General features: G+C 36.1%; 1 protein-coding gene across 1 annotated transcript in view; it reads left to right on the top strand.

Moving 5' to 3' along the window:
* KCNH8 (potassium voltage-gated channel subfamily H member 8) overlaps window positions 1-4,354 on the top strand; it is a 102,817-nt gene extending 98,463 nt beyond the window's left edge. The window contains exon 16 of the mRNA XM_042816848.1: window positions 3,023-4,354. Coding sequence (XP_042672782.1) covers window positions 3,023-3,733 — 711 coding nt within the window. The 3' untranslated portion in view covers window positions 3,734-4,354. The remainder of the gene's footprint in view (window positions 1-3,022) is intronic.
* Window positions 4,355-10,526: the final 6,172 nt, after the last annotated feature.

Here is a 10,526-nt window from a genome sequence, read left to right as displayed (position 1 = left end):
AAAAAAAAAAAAAAAAAAAAAAAAAAAAAAAAAAAAAAAAGCTAATAATATTTTTTTAGAATGAGAACTGACTGTGGTCAATCTATCCATTTTGTATTTTAAGTATTAAAATAGACACAGAACCATGTCAAACTTAGCATCATGTGTTTTAAGAAATAAAAGTTTTCTAAACCATAAGCACAAAATAAACATTTTTATGGTCTATTCATATTTGTTCAAACATATATTCCTTCAAGTGTTCATATTCATACTTCCTAAGAACTCCTGTCTTGCTTCTGTTTTGCATTCTCTTTGTTCTGTAAATTGATGAATGTGAAGTACTCTTTACAGCTTTTAATTTTAGCTCAAAAGTTTTTGACAGATGATGGTAACTAAAGTGACTGATGTTTTAAAGCTTGGGCATTTATTTATTTTGTTTGTTTGTTTGTTTTAAAGTAGGATGTAAGGCACAGGGCCTACTCATTGAGGTGTTCCTTCTTCGCTTTTCCTTAGTGGAAATGCATCTGAGGCATGGAAATGAATCAAGAATGAAAGTAATTGAGTTTAAAACTGGGGACTAGAAGACGATTTGAACAACAAAAAATATTACTACTATGATAGGAGATAACCATAATGTTGTTAACTCTAATACGAATTTCAAAACATTGACATATTGAAAAGATCTATTTTCCTATCATCCAAATGTAAACCTCTGTTGACATTTATCACCAATTTTTCTCTTTTCTCTAGAAGGTAGAAGAAAAGCCTGATTGTCATTCTCTTTCTCAAAACCATTTATACTGGAAACATTGTTACAGCACAGCTTAACAAACCTGATTCCTACACACTTTCTTTACTCATTCCGTTTTGGAAGACTCCTTATTTTCTTCTGGTTTGTCTGTGATTAGATCTTTTAAAACCCTTACAAAGTACATGATCCCAAGCTGTGCTAGTCAAAGTAATTCCTCATAAAGATAAACTCCGTTTGTTCAATGAAAAAAGTTCTGTTGATATATCCTGGGAGTATGACTAATACATACAGTGCGTGATTCAAGACCACAGATCATGTTTTGTAATATACTGCATTGGAAGAGTATCATATTTATGCCCATAGAGTATTGTATTTATACTCATGCCTCTGATATTTTCCTTTCAGATGTGTTGCTTAACAATTATCTTTGTTGAATTTCATATTACTAATATTTAAAAGCGAATGTGAACTCCATTTAGCAACTAAAAATAAATGTAAAAAAAAAAAAAAAAAAAAAAAAAAAAAAGAGCAGGTTAGGAAGGATGCCTAAAATGAGTTGCTTGAAATGTCCTCCCAGAACAGTACTGTGTTAATTGATCACAAACTGTTTCAGTCATGCATGAATCTAACACTTAGTGGTTACATTTTGGTTATATTTTCTTGGTTTAGAAGATTGTCATTTGGATGGCAACTTCTGAGTACCCTTCTGGCAAGACATATAATACAATTAACTATAAAACCAGGGAATTAGATTGTTTCACCATGAGTTATTCTTGAGAAATGTATATTGCTTCTTCTCTTTTAACCTAGTATTTAAAATTAGTTTTGTTCTTATTTAGCACTATTAGCAATCATCTTAGTGTCCTAATTCATCCAGACAGATTGGTTACCCCAGAACTACATGAGACCTGGCCAGCCAGTTGGCAGAGAATTTTTCATACGCTGACATGATAAAGCAAATTTCAAGATCTTCCAGATTTAATTCATTTAAATTAATTATCATTGCACAAATTGTAAATATTCGATCCAAACTGAGACTAGTTGCCCTGCATGTTTTTCTTCTGCAATTAGCCTAATTCCTAAAGTGCCTTTAGATCAGATATGTCTGTCTCAAAAATAGTAATGGTGATGTAAATTGATAGATGATCTATGAAAAGTCTGTCTCAGCTCAGTTCTCATTCACTCAACTTACTGGAAAACAGAGCATCAGCAGCCTGTTAATTTGGGCCTCAAAGGCAATGCATTCTGACTGAAAGTCTCATTGACTTTATGAAGCTCCAGAATAGAAGAACCAATGGAAAGCTAAGGAAGAGAACAGCAAAGCTACATCTGCAGTGCAAGCAGACAGTTTTCTCTGCATTGCCAAAATTCAACTTTCATTTCCCAAAAAGCAAATTTTCTTCTTCACCTCTTTGGGTGTCCAGAAGGAGCGATGGCAGGAAGATGTCTCAATAAAGTTTGAATTGCAAAGAGAAGTAAACCACAGAGAGAAAAAAGAGCAATATATTCTAATAGGCTTCTAATGTAATCTGGACCTCTCCAGGTACATTGGTAAGCAATAGGCTTTTGGGTAGAAAATCTAACATTAAAAGAGCAGCAACAAAAGGTGGAGTATGTATTGAAAAACAAAGACAACCGTTTTTCCAATGCTATTTAAACAAAGCAATAATAATAATCATGTGATATTATAAAGAGCTTTTCATCACTTATGGGAAGGTTTGAATACAATAACCTCAATTTGTATTTAACTACAGGAGACAAAGCATGCAATTGAATTTCTATTTAACAAGCTATTTAATACTGGTAGTAAAGAAAAACGCTCTACAGAAGCTGTCAAACTAATTTGGAAATGCAAAGAATACAACTACTAAAGCTCAAGGCATCAGAAAGTGTTACTATTAAAGTTTACATATTTAAAAGCAAACAAACAACAACAAAACTAATAACCCTGTTCTCTTAAACTTTGCTTTGAAAGACAGTATTTCTTCACAGCAAAGTTGTGTAAAATCAGGTGAATTATAGCTGTAATGTTTCCATTATAACTTTTTATTGGGTTGTTCAATTACTTCAGCATGTCACAGGTAGCATAACATGCAGCTGAGTGAAGGGATGGACTATATCCCAGACATATGTTAGTAAAGCATGTCTCCTTAAAATAAATCTACTGCAGACTAAATCTTATGTTTTTAGAATTAAAAATAAAATAAAATAAAATAATACAACATATTTCAGGCATAACTGTAACGTGCACTGCATAAATTAATATTGGGGTATTTTGTTCTGACATAACAGGTCGCAACTTTAACTCATGAAGTATCACAATTAAGTAAGGATATGAAGAATGTGATGTACCTTCTGGAGAACCTCCTCCCATCCCAGAAGCTGCCAGGATTCTGCACAGTGCATGGCATATCTCGGAGTCCTACCCTGGAAAGCTTGCAGGCTCGGATGGCTTGGACTACACATCAACCTTGCACACACATGCAAGCTGGGAATATTACTTGCACCAAAGCACAACCCTGCCGCAGTAACACATTATGTGACATCTGGAATACAGATCTATCCTCTGTAGGCAGCAGCCCCCAAAGAACTGAACATAATATTCAAAATTCTACAGACAATGATTTTTTTTCTACATCAGGCCTTCATAATTCACCTTCCCAGTATCAGGTAATTCAGAAAGATAACTTGCAATTTTTAAGATGTACCTCTCCCCATTCAGACACTACCTTGACCCCTCTTCAGTCTATTTCAGCTACTCTTTCTTCTTCAGTATGCTCTTCATCAGAGACATCGCTGCACCTCGTGCTGCCCAGCAGGTCTGAGGAAGGGAGCTTTAGCCAAGGAGCAATCAGCTCATTAAGTCTGGAAAACCTGCCAGGATCATGGGACCTTGAAGGAGCAGGTGGAACAGTTTCTGCACAGACCTCAGATTTCCCCCTAGATATTGTCACAAGCACAAGGGATGTTAAAGAGAAAGACAACCAAGCCATAGATGTATAATGAGAAATAGTGAAGTGGCACTCAAAGCATGTTCCACAGCTGCCACTTTTAAATTTAGAGAGTACAACGACTGCATTCTTCAGCTTTTCTCTGGTGATCACAGAGACTTACAAACATGAAAATTCAGATTTATAGAAAGTAAGAAAAGGTATTCCTGGTTCATACTATAGGAAAAAAAATCTAGAATCTAGAAGCATGTTGAAAAGCATTTTCTATACAAATAAAACTTTCTGGTCTGTTTGGCAGACTGTTGTGATAGTCCAAAGACCTTGAGGGTCAGAGCAGCTGGAAGTCTTGGATAAAAGAACTGTCATAGGCAGCTTTTATTCATCAAAGCAAAGGTTTTCCCTGAGTGTCTGACTGTTGTTTCTAAACAATATCCATGGCACTGCTTGCTTCCAGTGATTGTGGGTCCTGCTGGTCTGTTTGTCAGTTCTGTGAAAGCGAAGGGACAATTGTCACTGCATGTCATCTAGACAATCAACCAGATAGAGCTGGTAGAGAGTGGTCAATTGTTGCACGTTATTTGTTATGTAAATGAAACCTCAAAATTTATCAAAAAAATACTATTTTTATATACTTGGTATGAAATATGTAATTAAAAATATTTAAAATATTTGTAAGGAGAATAATAATTTGTTTTCATTTTGGTAAAAGCTTGCATTTTTAACAAGAAATGTACAACCAACATTAGATCAAATACTATTTATTGTTAAGATTATGTAGTTTACAAACGGATTCCCATTTATGTGCATGCAATTTGCAATGAATGTATTCATGCTGGTGGAATACAAATAAATTAAGGTATTATTTTATTTAAAAAAAAATAAAACAGCTGGAATGTTGTATGCCAAGTCAGTTATCAATACTTAAACTGTTAATTGTTTAACTGATAACATTCAATATCCTTGGTTTGTGTCTTAATATTGCAGTATTATTATTGAGACTAATATTATACTATGCAGCCCCGTTGGGGATTTTATATTTGGAAAAGAAAATTAAGAGAGATGAAAATCATTGAGCAAACTTCCAGAAGAATTTTAAAGGAGAAAACTTGCAATGACTTAGTAAAAGGCAAAAGAAAAAAAGTTTGAAACATTAATTTATTTTTATTTCTATACCTAAGAACCTATTTTTGACCTTCAGCCATATGCATAGACTTTAGGTTTGGCAAAATCTTTTATGTGCAAAGAAAATTTTTTCAATATTTAAGATGTTAGAAACATACACAGCTACAGTGCAAACAGAGCAACTTCTTTGCATTGGGATTTCAATTTTATATATGTTTCAAGATCCACAGTATGCATCCTACTTGCATGTTCCTTAGCAAACTTTCTAAAAATCATGTTTATAGCTCAAAATAAATGTTCTAAAATGGAGAAGTTAATTAAATTATATCTAGTAATTAATGCAAACTGGTGATTGCTATGAAATTAAAACTTACAGAGCACAGACTTATGTTTAACTTCCTTTAGAGGTTTTGTTCTGAAAATTTCAAAGAGTTGCTAACATTTGTTTCATTGTTAACATTTGGATGCTCACAGGAGCACAAATCTCAGCTGATATACTGTGCCTGACTTTCATCCCATCCCTTCACATCCTTTTTCCCTCTGGTGCAAATTAAGCACAGAGTGCCACCTTTCATTCTGAGCTGCTGAATTTTGTCGCTGTGTCTACATATCAACATGAGTGTTTATATATAGGGTTTTTTTTCTCCTCTGTTCCAGCTTCTAATTACACAGAAAAGTGATGACTGAATAGTGCATATCCCAGAAATTAGAAAGTGAATAACAAATACTGGTAAATGCAGATCTGCAGAATTTCTGCACGCACATGATCCTCTTCTTCCAGAGAAGCCAAAAGGAATGGAAACATGCTGGCCCACCTTTAGCAATCTGCCTGTCATCCCCACTGCCACATAGACCAGAAGGATGTGACTGAGAAGTTGGGAGCCACATTACATGGTGGGGACAATGACGTCTGGCCAGAACAGCCAGGAGCTGGATAGTAACACAGCTGTCACAGAGTTATCTAGATCAATCTATGCCCGTGACGGGGCAGCAGGTCTGTAAGCTCCTGGCCCAGAAATGGGAAAGGAAGAAGGGAAAGGTAGGGAGATGGGAGCTGGGCCAAAAACAGAACAGCGGCAACGATCTAAGGAGGAAAACTTAATTTTACTAAATATACCAGAATGCAAAGTAACGCAAAATAATACAATATAATTGAAATTGAGGCTAATAAATCAAATAAAATAGGTGAGAGAGTGTCCAAAACTGAAAAAGCCTACTTTGAACTGGAGGCGCACTGCTGGGGAGCACAGCCACACACTGCCAGGCAGCGAGTGAGAGAGAGCCAGAGATCCTGTGATGTCCTCCCATGGCTCATCTTCCTCTCTGAACGTGAAGTCCCCTTGGGATATGTAGTTCTCTTCTGAGAACCCAGCATCCGGACAGTTGACAATCCACAGAACTGGAGTATCAACTCTTTAATTACCTGTGCATTACATGGTGTTATGATGTGGAATACCGATAACAAAACCATGACAACAGCACCACCTCAGGTGATTGCCTCACTGAAATACACAGTCTAAGATAAGTGCACCATGTCCCAGCTGTCGACTGGGGGTATAAAAAAAGCTATTTCTCTCCTATGCTCCATTCCAAATACCATTTAATAATTTCCATCATATATATATTTTTTTTTTAAATTGAGATTTCTTATTTTATAAATATACATAAATCATACTAAATGTACTTCAAATGTTTTGCTTTGTTTTGCTTTTGTCAAATATAATGGCTGGTGTAGTGAAATTAAATCTGGGTGTTTTGTTCTGGACTTTCTGCATTAGTTTTGCATAAAGTTTTAAAATATTAGTGAAAAGCAAAACAAAATTAAAGACTATGCATAGTCATAGCTTTACCACTGTATTTTTTTTTTTTCTATAATAAGGAAGTGCACATACTGAAATTGAGAAGAAATAGTACCTGGATATCGGTCCCAAGCAGTTCCTTGTCTCTGCAAGTGTCAAATATATCCTGAAAAATGTTGTCAAAAACTATGTCATCGAAGAACATACCCAGCCATGAGCTGGAGTGCAGAGAGACTGTGAGATGGCAACAAACAGGTGAGCAAACTGCCATCCAAGAAAAACAGGGCAAGAATAGCATGGAATAAGTTCATTCCAGCCTGATACCAACCAAGGAATGAGGAACATCAGCAGGGCAGAAATGCAGATCTGAAGATCAGTACAACTTTAAACTTCCAGACACCATCATACTGTGAAAGCCTCAAGAAAAGTATCCCCCAAATAGCTTTTGTTTCAAAATATCTGGCAATGAACAATGAATACAGATAATTTCAGTTTTGACAAACTGAAAATTCATAGGGAAAAATGGGAAAGCATTTTAGAATAGCACAAAATTTTTGGGAGACAAACATGATTACCATGACCAGAGCAGATCTATAAACAACACAACCATGGAGAATTTCTGGGTTTAAAACAACAAATACTGTAATATTGAAGTTTTACCCTCAGAAGAGTTCATTTTCAGTGCAAGCATCATGGGATAATATGCAGTAGCTAGACAATTTACTGTATTCCTTTTGGCACTAAAATTCATAAGATATAAAGAACAAAAACAAGAGAATTCATTTTTGTCTCATGATTCTTCTCTCCATCTACTTTCACATTGATTTATTTCCTAAATTTGGTACATTTTTTCTTGCATTTTCCATTCCATTTCTGATTTCGTACACTACCTGTTCTCTCTCTCCTGATAACTTTCATTCACAATACCACCCACTCCTACTTTACTTCCTTTTCATTTTTCTTTTGCTGCACATAAGTAACTTTCTCACCCATTCCCTTTTTTGTCCCCTTTTTAAAAAATCAATCATTTCCTTCCTCACCTTTTGGTCATTTTCCTACAAAAAACCACCCTAGCCCAACACTAAGCGGTCACAGAACTCAGCCATGCAGTAAGACAGCATTCAAGATTCAGGCTGTAAAGTTCCAATCTCCTACCAATATTGCATGTGCTATTACCTTCTCACAATGACGCAGTTGCCTCCACTGACAATAGGGCAAAAAAAATTAAATAAACAAAAGTAGGATCCTCCATTAAACTAAGCTCGTTTTCTACTTGTGTGCCTTCAGACGTGTTTTTAAAGACATGCATTTGTAGTCTACCCATAATAATTACACAGGCTGCTCTGTAAATTTTTCCTTTATTTTAATATTCCTATTCATCCATTTTATGGCTAAATTAGCTTAATAAACAGCAACAATTAGAAAAGTATAGAGCATCAAAGAGCGATGAGCTAAGTAAGCATAGGCATTCCTTGAACAGCACCTATGTTCAGAGCCTTTCAGCAACCTTCCACAGCTTTAGCACAGAGGTTGAGTCACTATAACTGTTTGCTAGCAAAACAAGAAACAAAAACAAACAAACAAAAAAAAAAACACAAAACGAACAAAAAAACCTGGAAAACTGCAAAATCATGATACACAGGGAAGTTTGACAGTATCTTCACTAGAGCCATTTCACAGAGTCTTTTGAAGCGCTGGACTTTCCTCACTTGAGTAAGTGTTTGAAAATAAATGGTATCATAAGGAGCTTAGTTTACTAATTATTCACATCACAGGAGCAACTGGGAGTCTAAAAGACCTCAGGGTACCCTTGTATTCACAACAGCAAAAGGGGATAATACAGAGCGCAAAAAAAGAAAGAGAGAGAAAAAGTAGCATGAAAAATTAATTCAATGTCCCATGACAGTTTGTGAGTGAAGCAGTGCCCTGTGAAGCTGGGAGGCAGAAAACAGCTGGGTGAACAGCTGCACTGGGCACTAGGACCCTAGCAAAGCTGAAGTGCTTCTGAGCATTAATACTGGATTCCCAACTCCATGTTTTGTATGAAAATTAGCTACCTACACATAAGACATAGGGGAGGATTATGTCTGGTCTGAGATATCCTGCACAGCAGTTTCCAAAACAATGCCTGCTAAATATCTGAAAGCAGGTGCTTGAATTATGCCAGCCAGTCAGATAATTAATTAACCTTTTCAAGCGTTCAAGCTGGGAGAAAATGTAGCCACTGAAGGACTTGCGCAAACTTCACACCACACCTGCAAACCCTGGGCTAACAGAGGCAGCAGTGCAGCTCTTTTCCTTAACCTGTATTGGATGTAAAATTCACATCTGGACAATACGTGTTCTTTTTAGTGCTAGTGAGGATAAACTTTTCATTGGTCAGGCATTTTAGTGGCAAGAAGGCAGGTAATGTGTCCCAGAAATGTGTAGTACATCTGCTGACAATGCATGTCCAGCTGCTCAAGCCTCACTGATGCTGCAGTCAGCATTCCAAGCTGACTGCAGACATTCAGGTCCTTGAGGGACATTTTAGACCCTGTGTTTTCCCTTCTTCTATGCTTTCCCCTCCCTCTCCTTCTCCCCTCCTTTATTTTTTCATTCCACAAGCAGTTGCAGAAAGACCTCAGGCCATGTCTGAAACTAGAAAAAAACTGGAGCTTAGGAATCACTACAATCAAAATTAATTAAAATGATGGGGGAAGGGAGGAAGGATACATTTAATACTGAATCTGAGTACAACTTTCTTATGAGTTAGCATACACTTATGCTCTCACCCGAACTTAAAAAAGCAAAAACAACAACAAGAAAAACTGGCAGCACTGAGAATGTGAATGGCTTCTCCTTAAATCAGCAGCAGACCCAGGGGATCTGGAAGGCCAGTGTCTGCATTTCTACAAGTATAGAAAAATGCCCAGATATGGAAAGGAAGAATAAGAAGAAGGTGCATATCTCCAGCAGCTTGAACTGATCAGCAAATTTTAAAGAAAAAAATTAAACCACAGCATTCATAAACATATTACACCTTTTAGAAACAAAGTCCTCTGTATCAGTTTGGCACAAATACAGGGAAGAGAGTAGATAAAGGATGTGAGAGTGCCAAGGCATTGGGAAATCTTGCAGTAGGGTGAGATCTAGGGCTATGTGAATTGCATTCTGTCAGAAACTATGTCTCCTTTTCTTTGTTTTAACTAGAGTCGGGGCATTTGGCTTTACTAATATTGAAAGAGACTATGAGCAGTCATTCCCTGTTCACCTTTTCCAGGACACTTGTGATTTAAAAGATAACTTGGAATGATGTAGATATGTATTTCAGGCTGAAGCATCCCACTCTATTTCCTCATTCCCTATAACAAAGGAATCTCACATCTTTAATAATACTTTCTACTATCTTTTATCTTTTGCATGTCAATGTTTTGAATGCATACAGCACCCACTAAAGTGTTGATTTTTATTGTTTTGCGTTCTTTTCATTTTAATCCAAGTACTTTCTTTGCTTCTCATTGCTGGATACTAAAATGAGTAGCTTGTACAGCTGCTCATTATAACTTCAAACATCTTGTGTGTGGGGTCATAATCACGTGACAGCCCATGACTGATTATTTTCTCTTCCAGGTGGACAAATTTACATTTATCAATTTCAGATTGAGTTTCAAATAATATTCCTTTTCCCCATTGCTCAGTATCAGTGAGATCTTCTATAGTTATTTACAGACAAGCTTCATGTTTACAATCTGAATGCATTAAATATCAAACTTGGTCAACAATATTGATCTGTTTTGCCAGATTATGCAGAGTATCCTAACATAGTCAGAATTTCCTGTGTGAATGAAATACTTCATTCTGAAGGTTTTCTATAAAAATGTTATTATCTTTCCAGGGATATGGAGATCATTTTGAAGATAAAACTTCATCTTTATTCATAAC

The sequence above is a fragment of the Centrocercus urophasianus genome, unplaced genomic scaffold, assembly GCF_019232065.1.
Source record: "Centrocercus urophasianus isolate 14NV4802_14NV808 unplaced genomic scaffold, USGS_Curo_1.0 seq_16, whole genome shotgun sequence".
NCBI classification, from domain to species: Eukaryota; Metazoa; Chordata; class Aves; order Galliformes; family Phasianidae; genus Centrocercus; species Centrocercus urophasianus.
This window is presented reverse-complemented; position numbering and strand designations above follow the sequence as displayed.